This window comes from Protopterus annectens, chromosome 6.part0, assembly GCF_019279795.1.
Source record: "Protopterus annectens isolate FY-2018-M chromosome 6.part0, PAN1.0, whole genome shotgun sequence".
NCBI lineage: Eukaryota > Metazoa > Chordata > Ceratodontiformes > Protopteridae > Protopterus > Protopterus annectens.
Window position 1 is genome coordinate 1468330608 of NC_056737.1, and position 19511 is coordinate 1468350118.

General features: G+C 36.0%; 1 protein-coding gene across 1 annotated transcript in view; it reads right to left on the reverse strand.

The window, feature by feature from the left end:
- LRP1B (LDL receptor related protein 1B) overlaps positions 1–19511 on the reverse strand; it is a gene marked incomplete at its 5' end in the record, with an annotated part of 5941474 nt that overhangs the window by 3325369 nt on the left and 2596594 nt on the right. The window contains one exon of the mRNA XM_044073672.1: positions 2530–2661. Coding sequence (XP_043929607.1) covers positions 2530–2661 — 132 coding nt within the window. The remainder of the gene's footprint in view (positions 1–2529; positions 2662–19511) is intronic.

Below are 19511 nucleotides of genomic sequence, written 5' to 3' on the forward strand. Positions count from 1 at the left end.
AAGTTATCAGGGACCTGGGGAAGTTGACAGTAACCTCTCTTTTGACACTCACATTGCCAAAGTGGTTAGGAAGACCTTCTTTGCCCACCTGATCATGAAGGGATTCACATCCAGATCAGGTCATTGTACCCCTGTACTTCACTTATCAGACCAATGATTGAGTACACATTGAATGTACCTTACCCGACACCTGCAGCAGTAGGAAAGACCCAAAAGTTCCTCACCAAAAGGATAAAGGGCTCAAACATATGTCATACGATGCCCGACTGAAGCTCCAGCTCATACCGTCTGCTCAGAGGAGATCTGTGCCTGACATACAAGGCCATGTCCAACCCGAATTAATGGACGCTGCCACCTCAAAAATCCAAATCCACCCACGAGCAAGAGACTTAACCTCAACACGGATATAAATACTGGAGGACAGATTCATCACCAGAGACTCCCTACACTATGGAACAGAATCCAGTCCATGCAGAGCCCAGAGCCCCTCACTGACAAGAAGAGAGAAAAATCTTGACGAGTGGATGGGAGATCTTAGGTTTACCCCTGAATCATCTCTGTATCACTGCTGCACAACAACATGGGTATAATAGGGTATAGTATTCTCATCCTAAGGGGTGGTGAAAGCCACACACACTCTGGCTAGGCTTATAAATGCCCTAGGGCAGATAGCCTAGTATGAACCTATGAACCTATGAACCTATGCACACATGCATAAAGAGATGAACATTAACTCTCTGTATTGTCTTAATGGTAGAGCATCTAAGATCCTTTACCCTTATATGGATATGGGGAACAGTGAAAATATAGATATGGGGAACAGTGAAAATATTCTCCTGCCTCAGGTGGAAGGACTTTCTGGGTGTGTTCACATTAGAAACCCCGGTAACAAACGCAGTTGACCATAACTCTGTTCTTGCAGACCCCGATGCATGGATCATCGTATTCCTGACTACAGACTTTTCTATTGCTATTAGTAATGTATTATAATGTGTATCTTCAGCCTCAGTTTAGCTCATTCTGCATGCTGACAAAGGTAGTAGTGGCATAAGTGAGTGCATTGCTGGTTACAGTACAAGAGTAAACTGTTTACTGACTTGTTTGCTAACTGTGAGGTTACCTTCCAAACTGAGCAACTGTTTAGAAATCTCAGAAACTGTATCTGTGAAAGACAAGAATATTCAAATGGTATTTGTGGAAGACAAATCTATGTAATTGTAAATAAGTGTGAGAAAGTTACAACACTACCTCAATGTTCTCAAAGTGAGCAGGGTGGCAACATATTTGGACATGAAGTACTATAATGGAAAATGAAGGTAGCCTGACCCTTCTTTGTAATCAGTTGTTCAGACTTCATAAACCCAAGCCATAGTTGCTAAAGCTTTGCAGACTGAGTTGGTCTTTGCTCATGTTTGTCTGCTAATTTCACAGTCGACCAGGACCCTAATATTTCTAAGATAGCAAATCATGGGTTGCAAAGGTCACATCATCTAGGAGAATGAATACATGGTCTTTATACTGACTGTCAGTGGTCACGCCTTCAAAAAGCAAACCCATCAGATGGAGGTATGGCGGGGGGGCTTGCATTGCTGCAAAGAAAGCTTTCTATTTTTGTCACATTTGCTCACAAAATAATCTTAATTGCATGAATTAAGAGAGTGGATGCACTTGAGGTACATTTTATACTTTGTTGTGACTGGCCTACTCGGGCTTAGATAAGGTGTGCAAATGATGTAGATTCTAATCTCTAATCCAAAGGTTCTTATAATGCTATGGCTGGTACTGGTCTAAAGGTATGTCCAACAGCAATAAAACTGGCCCAAAATAAGAAATATCTGATACATAGTTCAATGTCTGTAATGATAGGGTACATTAGAACATGGGTCACTAAGTTTTGCTGCTGCCTGTCTTCGATCATTTGCTTTTCAATCAAAATGGCCAGTCAAAAACTGATGGCAACTCTGTCCACATATATAACAAATGGTTCATGTCTACTGCAATTTTAAAACCTTTCTTCATCTTCTTTTTCTTCTGTCTCTCATCATTAGTTCATCCATTTCTCTTATTTAACCTACCTGCCTACCTGCACAGACAATTCCTGCATGGTTACTGAAGTACCACTTTGCATCTATAACTAGAGATATAAAACAAATCATTTTGTGTATTTGTATCTTTGAACAATTTAGATGCTGAACACCCTGGTCTGCCGCCATACATCTCATTCAGTCATAGAAGCTTGTGGTCTGAAAACTGTACACTTAATACACAGCATAAAACTTTATGTCAATTCCCTGTTTTTGAGTCACTCATGTTATTATCTGTGCACAAAATGAATACAATGTGTAGAGCACCATTGTGTAAATCTTTATGAGGCCTTTCACAGAGTAGAATTAAAGTCAGGGATTTTTAAGATTATTTTCCTCAAACATTTTTGTTGCACATTAGTAAAGTGTTTTTTAAAAAACTACATGGCAAGACATACTGAGAATTGCTACCCACATAGATTGACAAAAATAATAGTTTGCATACCTGCATGGAAGTCAATGCCAACTGCAAATGAAGTACCAGATATAGGCATTAATGTATCCATCCTGTCACTGGGGTCTAGGGATACTCCTCTTATGCCTTCATGTACTGAATACATGACAAAAGATTCAACACCTAAAGCAAACAAAAAAAGCAGTTGTTTTATAACAGTATTACAGGAATACAAATATATTTTGTTTCATTTCCATTATGAAAGCATTCACCTTTAATACTTAAATTCATATGCTACAGAATGTTTTATACACCTTCACATTTGTCAGCTGAAGACATCATAAGATAAAAACAGTTACTCTGGAGTAAGTCACTTACACTGAGAGCAGATCTTTTGAAATCAGGCCCCTGGAGTAGCAATGTAGGGGGCCTTCACCTTCTAGATGCACTATCCAAATTGTACAAATCTGCTAAAACCACCCCTCCCCCACATTATATCTTACTGGAGTGGCAATGTAAGCCAATTAGTTTGGGGGATGGCATAATGTTTTAGGTGCTTAACTCATAGATACATGGTACAGAGTTTGATTCTCGCCCTGGGTTAGCATAATACTTCCTATGAAAACAAAGAAAAAGACTATCCCACGCTACTCCAGTTCTGTTAATTAAGAGCCATCACACAGTATTCTGAAAGATGTCCATCAACTTAAGATAAATGAGTATACAATCATGGTGCAGAAATGATACACACTTTTACCAAACTGCATTATGAAATGAAAGAATAACTTACTTGCTAATACTAAATTATGAGGTCAGTTGCTTTGACTGATCAACTACTGTGCAAACCAGCTTGTCTTCAAATCATTCCTGATAACCTAATGAGGAAGTAAAGAAAACCACAGACACACAGCCCCAGAGCCTAGTATACACATGCTACCACAGAGATACTGCCCGAGAGACTAATATACAAATGCTACCACAGAGACACTGCCCCAGAGCCTAGTATAGCCTAGTATACACATGCTACCACAGAGATACTGCCCGAGAGACTAGTATACAAATGCTACCACGGAGACACTGCCCCAGAGCCCAGTACACATATGCTACCACAGAGACACTGCCCCAGAGCCTAGTACACAAATGCTATCATGGAGACACTGCCCCAGAGCCTAGTATACAGATGCTACCACAGAGACACTGCCCCAGAGCCTAGTATACAAATGCTACCATGGAGACACTGCCCCAGAGCCTTGTACACAAATGCTAACATTGAGACACTTCCCCAGAGCCTAGTATACATATGCTACTACAGATACACTGCCCTAGGGCCTAGTATACAAATGCTACCACAGAGATGCTGCCCTAGAGCCTAGTATACAAATGCTACCACAGAGGCACTGCCCCAAAGCCTAGTATACAATGCTACCACAGAGACACTTCCCCAGAGCCTAGTACATAAAAGCTACCATGGAAATACTTCCCCAGAGCCTAGTATACATATGCCACTACAGAGACACTGCCCCAGAGCCTAGTATAAAAATGCTACCACGGCGACACTGCCCCAGAGCCTAGTATACAAATGCTACCACAGAGACACTGCCCCAGAGCCTAGTATAAAAATGCTAACACAGAGACACTGCCCCAGAGCCTAGTATACAAATGCTACCACAGAGACACTGCCCCAGAGCCTAGTATACAAATGCTACCACAGAGACACTGCCCCAGAGCCTAGTATACAAATGCTACCACAGAGACACTTCCCCAGAGCCTAGTATACAAATGCTACCACAAAGACACTGCCCCGGAGCCTAGTATACAAATGCTACCACAGAGACACTTCCCCAGAGCCTAGTATACAAATGATACCACAGGGACACTGCCCCAGAGCCTAGTATAAATGCTACCACAGAGACACTGCCCCAGAGCCTAGTAAATAATTGCTACTGAGTGCAGAGAAACAACTAGCAGTTATAAGACAGCTCAGTGCCTATATGGCCCTAAAAGTTTTGCAGCTTATGAAAAATACAGTGCAAGATACTTAATGATCATAATTATAATGCTAACTAGATATTATCCTCTTTACTATTCCAAAAGTGTCCTGCCCATGAAATTGAAAGAATAACTGCAATACTATTTACTATGTGTCAGTACTTGTGGTTAAAAGAATAACTGCAATACTATTTACTATGTATCAGTACTTGTGGTTAAAAGAATAACTGCAATACTATTTACTATGTGTCAGTAACTTTGTAAAAGAATAACTGCAATACTATTTACTATGTATCAGTACTTGTGGTTAAAAGAATAACTGCAATACTATTTACTATGTATCAGTACTTGTGGTTAAAAGAATAACTGCAATACTATTTACTATGTATCAGTAATTGTGGTTAAAAGAATAACTGCAATACTATTTACTATGTATAAGTACTTGTGGTTAAAAGAATAACTGCAATACTATTTATTATGTATCAGTACTTGTGGTTAAGATTACTTTAGGCACATTACATATTACTGTTATTACATCCCTGCTAATAAATTAACGTTTGCCTGGGAATCAGTTGACAATGGACAACAGCTAATGTCAAGTGATTACAGTCAATCAAATACTCATGCACCCTGACAAATAACAAGCCATTTTAAAGAGATCATGTAAAGGTACATGCATGAACCAGACAAACATAATGCAAAAAATAAAATGGGCTACACTCAGCACCATCATGAATATGAACATGTAAAAATGCTTCAATTAAAAATTGTTCCAGGATTAATTTTGTTTTTGTTTGTATTTGAAATGAGATGACACACTTTCTAGAAATATAGTTCCAGGATTAATTTTGTTTTTGTTTTTATTTGAAATGGGATGACACGCTTTCTAGAAATACAGTTCTAAGATTAATTTTGCTTTAGTTTGTGTGTGAAATGAGATGACACATTTTCTAGAAATGACATACTTTCTAGAAAACAATCAAATGAGTTATGCCAGCTGATGATTTTCTTCCTCATAAGCAACAAAGTTTGTGTGTGTGTGTGTGTGTGTGTGTGTGTGTGTGTGTGTGTGTGTGTGTGTGTGTGTGTGTGTGTGTGTTTCTGTGTCTGTCTGTCTGTGTATGTTGACAAAGATGCAAGGAATACTTTTTTTTTTTTTTTTTACTTTTTATATATAGTGACCAGTTATTCTGGAAAACTATTATATGATGAGTTTCTACTATCTGATAATAGTCAAATGAGTAACACTGTCAGAAAAGATTAATACTAAGGAGAAACTTTGAATGCTAATATGCTAAAATAGCTAAAATACCCCCTCCCAAAAAAAAAAAATACATACTTTCATTTCAAAACAAATGTATTTCCTGTTAAAAGTCAAATAAGAGGCACTGGGAAAGAATAATGTTTTAAAAGGAAAAGTGTCCAGAATTAAGGCTTCCTTCTTTTAAATGTCATCATAAGATGAGTTCTGTCTGGCATGTATTTTGAAAACAAAAATTTCACGGAATGCTCATGTGAAATATATAAACCAAAAACTTCATAAATAAACCAATAACTTTAGAGTAGTAAAACTTTAATCTCAGCTTTCATCCAAAATGCACTTCATCAGAATAAAGAACAACAATTTCAACCTTAATTTCACTTCTAATTAAATAACATTCATTTGGATTCTAATTAAAATCAGTTATTAATATAAACAACCTTAAAACTTTAATATACAGCCAAAAATATTATAAAATCTTTAATCTCCTGTCTTTTAAAAAACACTTAATACTAATTGTGCCCTTTATTCCTGGAAAACTATCTGCACCTAACTTCAATTGCCAAAGTGTTTCATTTTGCTCCACCTTATAAAATCCGCAACTCTTTTATCCATAAAAACCTGTTCTACTACCGTGAACATAAACTTTTTGAATTTCTTGGTAGATCAGAACTATGTGTGGTTTTATCCATAATTTTGGTATGTTTTGTTATGTTATGCATTTATTAATTTATTTATTTATTTACTTTTTTATTCACCTCCTCCTGAAGGACTTAGCTCAATGGAATATCCGTACATTCATTCTGCAGTAGCAGAGACCTAGCACCCTGTGGCTAGGCAAGAGACCTGCAGCACTTGCAATCCTGCCTAGGACTCTCAATCAGCTCATTCGCTACTCAGCAAGAGCTGAGTTATATAGAAAGTGCTGACTTTCTCATGCTACAGGGCAACCTCCTTGTTATCATGTAAGAGCACCTCTGTCCCCCAGGGTGGCTCTTCAGAGCTACGTGTTATTCTCTGAAGGAAGTGTGCCTCAATATATTATGGGCCACAGCTGCCTCCTCCTTCCTCTAAGAGTAGGCAGTCCAGGAAAGGCTGCACACTTCTATCCTTCCCTGCCATTTCTTGCAGGTACCATGCTGCTTTTCAAACACAGATCACCGACAACACATTCAGGGCTTTATTCCCCTACCCAAAAGAGCTGGAGTATCGATGAATTTATTAATATTGTTATTTGATAAGTTATGGTATCAACTAGTTTGCATTGGTATGCTGGAAATATGTTTTCAGATGCTAGGGTAGCTGGTTTAGTTTTTGCAGTAGATTTTTTATTATTATAATTATTATTTAATTATTATAATTATTTGTTTTGTATATACTGGTTGAAATATCATGTTCCTGTATATGCAGTTACTGTTCTGTATTTGAAATGTTATGTTTTGATTTCATAGAGAGGTAGCTCGTGCACTTCCAGGCCACATGACTCATGTGGTAAGGTGTTAGGTGGTATGCTTTTGCTTAATATTATTAAGAAGTTAATGGTGTTCCAAAACCACGTAGGGTTTTTATCATTACAGTTTTATAGGCGGAGAAGGTAGTGTTGTTTTTCTTTTCTGTATAGTGCTTGTTATTTTAATTCTCATGCCTGTGTACTTTGTAGAGATGCTGTATTTTTTTCCCAGGTTTACTGGCTTTGTCTTTTGCTAATATTATATGTTTATTTTCCATTGTTAGCCGTGAGTCACGTACATTTTTAATTATTTCACATTTGTGCATGTGTATGTGTATGTGTGTGTGTGTGTGTGTGTGTGTGTGTGTGTGTGTGTGTGTGTGTGTGTGTGTGTGTGTGTGTGTGTGTGTGAGTGCAGAGTGTGCTACAGATTTCATATCTTGGAAAATTTGGTAAAAGTAGCTGAAATATTTTATTGTGGTCCAGCAGTTACATTGATAGACGGTGTTTGTTGATAAAGACTGAGTTGCTGAAGGATTTTGTAGATTTGGCCCATGTGTATGTTCTAGATTTTATACTTTAATTTGTTACCAAGTTACAAAAGTAAAAAGATGATTGCTCATTTGCTACTGTATTTATATAACTGATGTTGGGATTAGAATCTGATTTAATATAATTTATCTGCCAGTAAAATTGCCTGTCCCAGTAAACACTGAGATTAATTTTGTCAATCCATAGAGATGAATATGTAGTATATATTCATGCCATGGTTGAGAGGATATTTTGTTCCAACAAAAGTTGATTTTTCATATTTGTTTGTGTCTTTCGGCTTTTCCCGGTTAGGGGTCGCCACAGCGGAACTCCGGTCCACTAATGATTTGTTTGACTATCAAGGCTGTCAAATATAGAATGTCATGTAATGTGCATGTATTTATATTGTAGTATCTAAAGGGATATACATGGTTGCAAAGAGCAACATTTGATATTTATTCATGTTCATAATAGTTATATACAGCTCGACTAATTTAGAACTTGGTACACATTGTAGGCAAGATACTACAGATCTCATCTCAAATCATCATGTGTTGTGTTTTGCTTTCCTTCATATCTGTTTGGCAGGAGAAGGTTTATTTAGTATATATCTATATACAGGTATATATGGTTCCACTTCACAATATCGAAATACTGAAAACTCGAACTTCATATGGTCGAGACCATATGATTGAGTTTAACTCAAAAACAATTATAAATTAAAAAAAAAAAGTCAAACACATTGTTTCTGCAGTGGGGGGCAAGCCCCCCCTGCACCCTCCCTACTTAAATATGCCATCTCCGTGATCACACTATTGTGCGGAAATGGGAGATCTCCTGTTCTATGCTTCTGCATATGGTGTGGAATGGGAAGTTTCCCTTTTCCCCACTCTAGTGCAATCTCTGTGTTGGTATATTTAAATAGGGGGTTGGGGAGTGCAGGGGGGCTTGTCCCCCTGCAGAAATGATGTGTTCATTTTATTTTTTTATTCCACTTTATAATTTCGAGTTACTGAAAACTCGACCATATGGTCCCGACCATATGAAGTTCGAGTTTTCAGCAATTCAACATTTTGAAGTGGAACCAAATATATATAGATATATATATATATATATATATATATATATATATATATATATATGATGCCATAGTGGTGCAGCAGTAGCGTTGTTGCCTCACAGCAAGAGGATCTCCCATTCGATTCTCGGCTGGAGTGCGGGGAGTGTCTTCTGTGTGGAGTCTGCATGTCCTCCCCACAGTTGCATGGGCATTTGAAAGACATGCGTAAATGGGTGTGCCTTCGTCGAAGGTTGAATGTTGAGCTGGCACCTCGGCATTCGTCAAAATCTACTGCCAATCATTAGAGGACCGGAGTTCCAATGTGGCGACCCTGAACCAGGAACAGCCGAAAGACAACAACAATATATATATATATATATATATATATATATATATATATATATATATATATATAACAAAACAAGTCCCGACCCAGAGCTACAAATGTGAACCTGTTGTGCAAATAAGGCTAGTAATGACAAAGTTCAAAGAGTTCAAAAACGGAGAACAGTGCTTAAGTAAAGCAGTCAATAGTACTTCCAAACGTGAATCCAGAAAATAGAAACCATCAAACGATAGTATGCCAACTATCGAAGTAATGCTGAGACACTAAAAACAGAGCCACTGGTTTAAGCGCAAACAAACTGTTCCTAGTATATTCCAACCTTAAAAACTATCCAAGGATAAACGAACTGTGAAGCCGTTGCAGAAACGCAAATAAAAAGGAACACTAACTTGAGACTCACAAACTTGAGGCTCAAACAGTCTGTCGCATAATTTCTTCTGTTGCAAAAACTCTTCAGTAAATAAACACTTATGCAGCAAACTAATACACATAAACCATTCGGTTCTATGTTTAAACGAAAAGACTCCTTTAATGTGGTAAGCGCTTTCGCGGTGTACCCCACCGCTTCATCAGACAAAGTAAAAAGTTTACTTAAGCACTGTTCTCCGTTTTTGAACTCTTTGAACTTTGTCATTACTAGCCTTATTTGCACAACAGGTTCACATTTGTAGCTCTGGGTCGGGACTTGTTTTGTTACATTCATTTTGGGACTATCGCTTGGGTGTTCTACATATATATATATATATATATATATATATATATATATATATACTATCTCTGATTTTATTTTTCATTTGCTGAAACAGATAGAAAGAAAGATAAATAGCTAGACTGACAGACATGCACAATTTACCCTCCCAAGGTACCTATTTAATTACAACCTGAGCCATGAACAATGTGGTGGATCATCTCATCTTCTAATTATTTGTATGATTTCTTCATAAAACTTAATTTAATTTACTATTTCTACAATTACATCTTTAGACATTTCTTTGCATTTGAACTTCTTTACTTTGTTAATGAAAACAGATCTGTCAAATGAGCACATAATTTCATGATTTGCTGAAGCTTAAGTATCTTGTCCAAAGTAATAAATGCTTTGTAACACAAGATGACATTGTAGACACATTCTTCATATGGAAAGATAGATGATTTGCTTAGTGCTAAAATGTAGAATTTTGACCTGCTGAGGATAACTGTACTTACACAAATGGCACTGCAGACAAAAACTGTTGTTTTGTGTATGATGGGCTGGAATGATGACATGAATAACATTAGGCAAAATTGAGCGTGTTTAGAAAAATAAAGTATACTCTGCTGTTAAAGATCATTCGACCCTGAGTTACCTCGATAGTATAGATTATAATTTTGTAATGTCAGATAAAGTTATGCAGAAATTTCAAGAAAGGAAGATTTCACAACAAATAACTAGGAAGAAAAAAAGAAATTAACTGATGTATTTAATGCTAAACAAAAGAACATCACTTTGATAGCTGATACTCAGAATCCAGGGAATTATAACATTTTATAATTGCAAAAGATAGAGTCTACAGAGAATTCCATCATTGCTCCAAATGAGACAGTAGAAAAAGGAGGAGGGGACAGACTAAAAGAGAAAAAAAATCTAAAGTGAAGTTGAACTAAAATGGGAATAAAGACTGGGGCTGCCAACATAGCGCAGGCTGTAGAATTACAAAGGCAGCAATTTGAAAACTGTATTGTTCCAAATGATGCAGCTAATGAAAACAGTAACATTAATGCTACTAATGGTAATTAATGGTAATTAACAATATTATTTAGTGGTAACTGAGAAAGAGCAGATGAATTAGTCTTGGAAGATTTTTCATATCAGGTCAGAAATTACATTAGCAATTGGAGATTCAATTATTAAAGGAATTGACACGCACAATTTCAGAGATATAATGAACACTGAATAGTGTTATACCAGACAAAAACAAAAGTACAGGATGTGAGTAGTGTATAAGAATGTCTAAATGTAAGGAAGTAGGGAGCTGTTAATATGTTGGATCAAACAATCTCCTCTTTAAATTCTCATTGACTATTATTATGGAAAACACATAGTCCATATATAACATACAGTTTAAGTGTATTGATAATGGGATTATGAAGGTTAAATTACTCCTAGATGAATCTACCACACAACATGTAAAAGATTAGTAAGGGATTATGTGGAAGCAAAACAGTGATTGTGTAAAACTAATTGGAGTGACACATTATGTAGAAATATGGGAGAAGAATGTGACAAGTTCTGAAAGGGAAATTGAATACAAGAAAAAAAAAATGAATATTAAAAGATAGAATATAGGCACACAGGGTAGGAAGATATTTTCATAAGTCAACAATACTTAATATGAGAGAGACATCAACATGCATGGAATGGGGCTGAAGTTGAATTATATTCTATAAAACTGAATTTAAGATAGAAAGACAAATTAAACACAGAAGACAAGAGTAGTGAAAATTTGATGAATATTTATATAAAGACTTTGAGCATAATAGAACATCATTTTATAGATTATATACAATGTGGTAGGAGTAAAATGCACAAACAGGTAATATGTAGATTTTAAAAGTTATTCTCAAATAGAGCAGATTTTAAATGCATATACAAAATCTTATACAAGACAATTTGGTTCCAAAGGAGGGACTGTGATAGTGACACCCAGAAATTCTGAAATTAAATTAGGTTATATTGAAAAATAACTTAGGAAGCTGTAGCCTACTAAGGCATGAAGTGGATGCATAATTATCCTGAAAATACTTCAGCATGAATTTACACTGCCATTACATTTGTTTTTCAGTAGGACTTTTAACTATGGAAAATGTCTCAGAATTGGACATGCACACTTGTGAAACCTGTCTTTACTGGAATGAGAATATGCACTATTAGAGTCACATATACAAACAAGATTATTTTCATGCTGTGGAAAATAATAGAAAATGTTATTTTATATAAATTATTTTATCTGAAAAGGTTGGGGCTTTCCACCATATATCAGCATGGATACATTGAAAATACATCTACAAGTACTTCCAGTATGATGTTGTATAATAATACAATAAAAGCTGTAAATGAAAAAATGTGCGTTGTGATGTGTTACATGTAAATTTGTCCTCAGCCTTTGACAGGAACATGCATAAAACTTGGATTAATAAATTAAAATAGCTAGGTATTAATGACATCTTGATAAGATGGATATCTGCATAATTTGCAAATAAGACATGTCAAATATTATATTGCAATTGGACAGGTGAAATTGTAGGTCACAGTTAAAGAATAGGGCTCTGTTCTGGCAACCTACTTGTTTAGGTTGTATTTTTCAGATTTATTATTTTCAAATGAAGTGATTATAAACTGTATGCAGATGCTTAAAAAGGGGGAACTGATTACATCTGCAATGGATAAGGGATATCTGTAAAAGAACTTCAATAAACTGATCAGTTGGACTCATGAAAATAAAATGTTAATAAATACATCAGTAAATAAGCTTATGAGTTTTGGAAGATGTTTAACACAGCACAGTTTGTATGGAATTTGGATTCATTTAAGGTCCTGGCTATACTGATTGATCCAGTCTTGAGTTTTCTTTTCATATGAACAGATTGGTTAATGACAGTTATACAGTTATATGCTTTTTATAAAGATTTATAAAGTCTGGGAAAGTAGTCATACTGAAATTATTATTTGGAAGTTGCGTTACACTTAAACTAGAATATGGAATAATAATATGGAAACCTTGTTATCAAAACAGCATTAGTAAAATAGAAAGAATATAATTGGAATGGGTCCACTTTGTAATTTCGAAAGCCCAAAATCCCGAGTTTCAAAATAGCGATCCCAGAAACTCGAGATTTTGGAATCTCGAAATTACAAAGTAAAAAAAAAAAAAACAATAAAAAGACCGAAAACTGTTTTTGCAGAGGGGCAAGCCCCCTACACCCTCTACAACTTAAGTATACCATCTCCAAGATCGCACTACAGTGGAAAGAATGGTAAGCATAACGGGAGCATTACCGTTCTCTTCACTGTAGTGCAACCGCGGAGATGGTATATTTATGTTGCAGGGGGTGTGGAGGGTGCAGGGGGCTTGCCCCCCTGCAAAAACATTGTTTTAGTTAGCTCTTTTGCACCACTTTGCAGTTTTGAGATTCCAAAATCTCAATGTTTTGAGTTTGCTGTATCAAAACTCGAGATTTTGGACTTTCAAAATTACAAAGTGGTCCCAATTGGAATATACCAAGGGTATTTATGGATGTGAAAGCCTTAAGATATTAGGAAGTATTAAAACATATGAAATTGTACAGAGTTTCTTACAGATATTTAAGAGAAGACCTTATTCAAGTACAGTATATACAGATAATTTAGAGACAACTACATCTGGCAATGCGTAGGATTAGCAAAGAGTAGCAGAGAAACATCAGGCAACCTATGTAGGAGGCTATATAGAGCAATGTGGAAGAAAGATACCCAGACAGTTCCAATAGTAGCAGTATCAATGAGTCTTACAAAAAAAAAAAATCTACAATCATACTTAGATATGTTACCAATCCATGTAACCCTGTACGGATTGCAGAAGGAGTCATTTCCTGGCAAATTGCGGGTGCTGCGAAGAGCATTTTTGGCTGACATCAAAGATTGAAACAATACTAATTTCATGAATTTTAATTGCACTTTGACTTGGGAATGGGGTCCATTCCCATCATGGTATTAGAAACCCAAAAGATCTGGAGAAATTAAAAACAGGTTATATAAGAATGTGAGATACATTAATTAGTTCTCAGAGAGTAACTGATGAATGGAATAGACTACTAAACTTTATTAAACAAGCACTAGTAAGATATTTTTTATGAACAGCTTGAACGTTTATTATGAAGATGACTGCTAGGTATAATGGCAGTCCAGAAAGGAATTATTGTCTTTGCTTGAAATAATTATATGCATGTATGCTTGCAAAGGCTGATAGTACTTTCTTTAAAGGTAGCAACTTGTAAGTTATCATTATATTTTGCATGTCTTTGTCCCAGTGGTTTGCTAATCATTAGCCCTCTTTCCAGTCACTCTATCCATTCATTCACCATCACTGGGGTAATGTATGACTAGAAGGGGGCCATTATTAAGCCAGCTATTGGTGGTGTTTTTTTCGATTCTTCTTTATGGCATTAAGCCCCTTGTGCATCATTGGTTTGTAAGGGAAGGTAAGCATGTTGGCATTAAACACTAGGTCCATTCTTATGGCATGTTGGTATTAAACCCTAGTTCCAGTCTTATGGCATGTTGGTATTAAACCCTAGTTCCATTTGTATGGCATGTTAGTATTAAACCCTACGTCCATTCTTATGGCATGTTGGTATTAAACCCTAGGTCCATTCTTATGGCATGTTGGTACTAAACCCTAGGTCCATTCATATGGCATGTTGGTATTAGACCCTAGGTCCATTCTTATGGCTTATCTGTATTAAACCCTAGGTCCAGTCTTATGGCTTGTTTGTATTAAACCCTAGGTCCATTCTTATGGTATGCTGGCATTAATCCCTAGTTCCATTCTTATGGCATGCTGGTATTAAACTTTAGTTCCATTCTTATATACTGAGTGTACATCAGGCTAATTCAGGACAAGTGATTGCCTTAAGTTATTTCCAGGCCAATCAGCTCAGAGCTAAGGGACTAATACTTTTTCCCACCCACCCACTCTATTTGAGGTGTAGTCTTAAACCATATGTACCTGTTGTTACCTGCCCCTTGTGATAATTTGACAACATAATTCTCTCCCTCTCTCTGTTATTGGCTGTTGACAATAAGCACATAAGTATCATTTTGCAAAGTCTCCCCCATTAAACTATTCACAAGACTGAAAGACCATTGATAAAATTACTTAATACTAAGTGCACTGAAACTGCTTGCGTTGATTTTAATATTGCATTTGTGAGTTTTTACTATAGTTAGTTTACTGGTTCTTGCTGATGGCAGAAGAAGGTTTTCCAGGGTAGTTGTTTTGTATTCAGCTTTCAATACTCAGTAACAGGTCCACTTAAACTTTATCCTAAACAAATCATTTCTGTTGGAACTATTGCCTATCATTTGCCCACAGCTTCTCTAACCAACCTAATTGAGATGAATCTTGAGACAATGATAGCATTGTCTCATACTGTCTGATTATTATCTATAACTCAAACAGCATAACATAGTGTATGAGAGATGTACATATGCACCGCCGCTGGAAGAAGAAATCTCTCACACAATAAACTCAAGTTCTCTAATAATCTTCTAGGTACCTTTTCTGAAATAGCTCAGAAGTAGAAGGGGTCTATATATTGTGAAATAATATATATTTAAGCTTGTGGGTTACTTTGAGTAGTTTTTTTGTTGTAGCAAAGCTTAATAAATGTGTTGTGATGGTTTCCGTGGATGAGATGATAAAATTTCTATAATCCGCTGGAGGATTAATGTTGGAGTTGTTAGGAACATTATTGATAAAAGAAGTGAAATTGGGTGTTTTATTTCTTTCCAACAGGGTTTTGGATTATAGATAGCAAAGATTTATTTGTTTCTAAGGTAAATAGATGTGACTGAGTCTGTACTTATTCTTGTTTATTTTCCTAATCATATGCACTTTTCACATAGGAGATTGGATGTTTTTTTTTTCCTAGCAGACCAAGCTTTGCCCCTTTGTCTCATGAGAGTTTTGATTTCATTGGTAAGCCAAGAGCATTTCTGGCCTTGTTGTCTTCAAAATAAACAAGGGATAATATATTCTGGATGGCAGGAGTATAACAAGGCATTTCAGGGTCATTGATTTGGTAAAGAGGAGACCAGTTGATAGAATTCAGAGGCAAATCAAGCATAACAAAGTGGTAACAGTTGTCTTTTAACTATATAAAACTTGTTTTGTTGCTTTGATGAAGAGGACAGTACTGGTTAGTGTTTGGCAGAATTTTAAAGTGAATGCATTAATGGGCCAAGTGGATAAAAATGACAGCAAGACTAGAGCGCTTTCCTGTTTTGAGGTTAGGCCTGGTTGGCTGCTTTATTAGCTGTTGTAGGTTAGGATGTGCAAAATGTTGCTCTGTTGTTTGACTTTGTAGAAATTAGCATCCGAGTTAAAATCCCCTGACTTCAAGGTCATCAGCATACAAGAAATATCAGAATCCAGCAGTCAATTCCAACACAAGGGCTCCAAAATTCAATGTTTATTTTGAACAGCTACCATTGGTTATTTTTAAAGGGTGTGGAAGTGAAAAATGTTATTTATAGGTCTGCATGACTTTGACTGAGGGTTCTGATGATGTCAATTCATTAAGACAAAGCGCTCAACCATTCAGTGTTATATTGAATAGTCTGTTTTTTGGCAAGCTTTAGAACAGTATTCAAAATAAACATGGAATTTTGGAGCCCTTGTATTTTAACTGACTGCTGGATTCTATTTTTTCTTGGATTTATTGTGTAGTCAGTGCTCAGGCTTTATTTTTGGGGACTTTTTAATCAGCATACAAATTAAAGTCCCCTAGAATAATTGTATTCCTGGTAGGACCATGTGAGAACACTTGCAAGATGGTGTCTTGAATAGTAACAACTGAGGAAGTTGGGCAAATATAAACAGAGGCAATGTTAAGTCGAGTATGGCTTCCTATGTGTATATTTCCTAATACCCAGCTTTATTACCAACCTGGTTAGCTTTTGAAGAATCAATGATTTGCAGGGAGAAATGGTTCCTGATTAGAAGCACCACTCCTTTGAGGTATATTTCTTTGTTTCTTTATGTCTATATAAATATTTTGTGCAAATAAAAATTGTAGATGAAACCGGCATGAAATATATATTCTGTACTACTCCTGTTTTACAGCTTTTGCAACTATTTGTATTATTGCTGGCCCAATCTCCCTGTCTTGTTTCTGCCAAACAAATTTGCTGACCATCAGATCTCATGAAGAGCTCTACCATATGTAGTCAGAGTACTCAGAGAATTAGCTGGGGTGTCTTTACCATTGTTTAGTCACAGTATACCTTAAGTCACATTCCCTTTTTCCTATTCCATGGTTCATTTTATAACAGTGCTTCTATCTAATCTAGTTCACAACAATCCGACATTGTAAAATAAGATTTATTCAGTACTGTAACAAGTGGAAAGCCATACATGCAGCTTGCAAATATCTATTTTTATTCTTTCTTTTTTCATTACTTTTGGGTTACTGCTGTGCACTGTGTGGAATTTGAATCCCCAGCATGCATACTGTTGGTACACAACTAGATTAATCAGTTGCTTAGGAACTGTTGTTTACTATTTCCATGATAGGAAAATTCAAACTTTTGATAATGGAAATTTTATGATATTCATTTTCCCTCTAGTGAATTAGCTGTACAGTCCACAAAAGAAAATTATTTCATAAGACTTCAGAGGATTTTGCTGTTGGGGACAGCTTTTCTATGGATTTTATCTCTAAGTGTTTAGCAGCTATAGTAGACTTACCATAAGTGCAGTGACTTACCATCTTTTCTAAATCATAGGTTTTTATCCCTCTTTATAATACTCAAGGATCCCTAGAGAGCACTTTACTCCCTACAGAAAATGCAGGTTCTAGCAGATATAGTTTAAAAGCATCTACTAACTGCTCTTTATTTGTTTTGCATCTCCTTAGAAATTACTGTAAGTCTTTGTTTAAAGTATAGTTAACTGTTTGTAAACTAGCAGCATTTCACTTTTCCCATTAAATAAAATGTTAATATTTTTAATGCAAAATGCCTAATCACTTGCATATCTTAATATAAGTCTGCAACTAACATCTGGGTAAGGTAACATTTTATCAGCTGGATAGAGCTGTATATTGACTAGATAGATATGCATATTGACTGGTTAGATCTGTATATTGACTGGATAGATATGTATATTAACCTTGAACTATCATTATTGCACTGAAACTAGTATTCTTAGTAAAAAGCACATAGTTAGAAATTTAGTGACCCTGAACTTTATATATAAATTTCACTTTTTATTTCATGGCTATTTACTTCAGTGCTGGGTCGGTCTTGATTTTATCAATCTGTTCATGTTACAGTAAACAACTTTTTCACCCAGTTTACACGCATGGAGCATTACTTCTCTACTTTACTCTTGAAATAATTACTGCAGAAGACTAATTGATTACTTACTTCTATCCTGTATAGTAAGAGAGGTATTCTATACAGCATTATCCCAAAACACTTCAGCAAGATTATTTTGATGCTTTGCAACATTTACTCAAATATAAAATACTGTTATGACAGAAGACTTTACAAATAATACTTGTGGAAGACACACACACACACACACACACACACACACACACACACACATGCAGTCACACTCAAACACACACACGCATGCGCACAGGCATCCATCCATGTTTTCACCTGTGAATATCAAATGTGTTAAAATGCAGTTTTCAGAGAAATATTTTACATGCATCCATCTGAATCAGTAAATGGCTCTGTACTTACATGCTCACAGAGGTCAATCCAGCTGGGCAGAGTGAACACTCTGGTCTGTGCTAGAACTGACCCAGTGATTGGACTTGGGTACAAGTGAAACAATGTACAGCTTAGGGACTCACACACTGACAGGGCATCTCAGAATTGCTAATTTTTTTTTTTGTTGGTTACAGCTTTACTATAATTTCATACATGAATAACTAAACACATGTTTTCACAGCTACATTTAAGCAGCCATTGCCACATGATAGCATATATGTATTCTCAGTTTGATCATAGCAAATAGGGCCCCTGCAGCTTTTCATGGCTTAGAGCCTTACCATGTCTAAATCTGTTCCTGATTTAAACAGTTCTTACTACCAACCCAGGTGCTTTAGGAAAGTTGACACAAAACAAGCGGGCAGTATTCTTTTTTCTACTTCCAAGAAAAGCTACGGCTGAGATCCAAGCTGGCAAAAAAGATGGTGAAGGTACTCAATTATTGTATGTGTGTACACAGTCAGTCTTAACTTTTCTGCATATTGTGTGCCCATTGTGTGCCCATAGGATGTGTGCATCTGTAACTGTGCAAGAATGATAAAAATGTCTCCTTCTGGAGTATGACAGTAACTGTAACCAAATTCACACCTATTACCCCCTCCAGTATAAATGTTTATACAGGGTAACAAATGAAAATAAACAATAGGTGACTATTGCACATATTTGATCACAGTACTATGTAGCATGGAGAGTTACAAAGACGTAATATGAGAAAACACTGAAAATGCTATTTCAGTGAAACATTCCTCTTTTTACATTTGACAAATAAATGTGTCTAAGAGGTGGGTGAATACTTCATCCATAACACTTCATTTATTGGCATCATTTTTATCTAAAAATATATTATTTTTTTCATGACTCTTCTATGCTTCA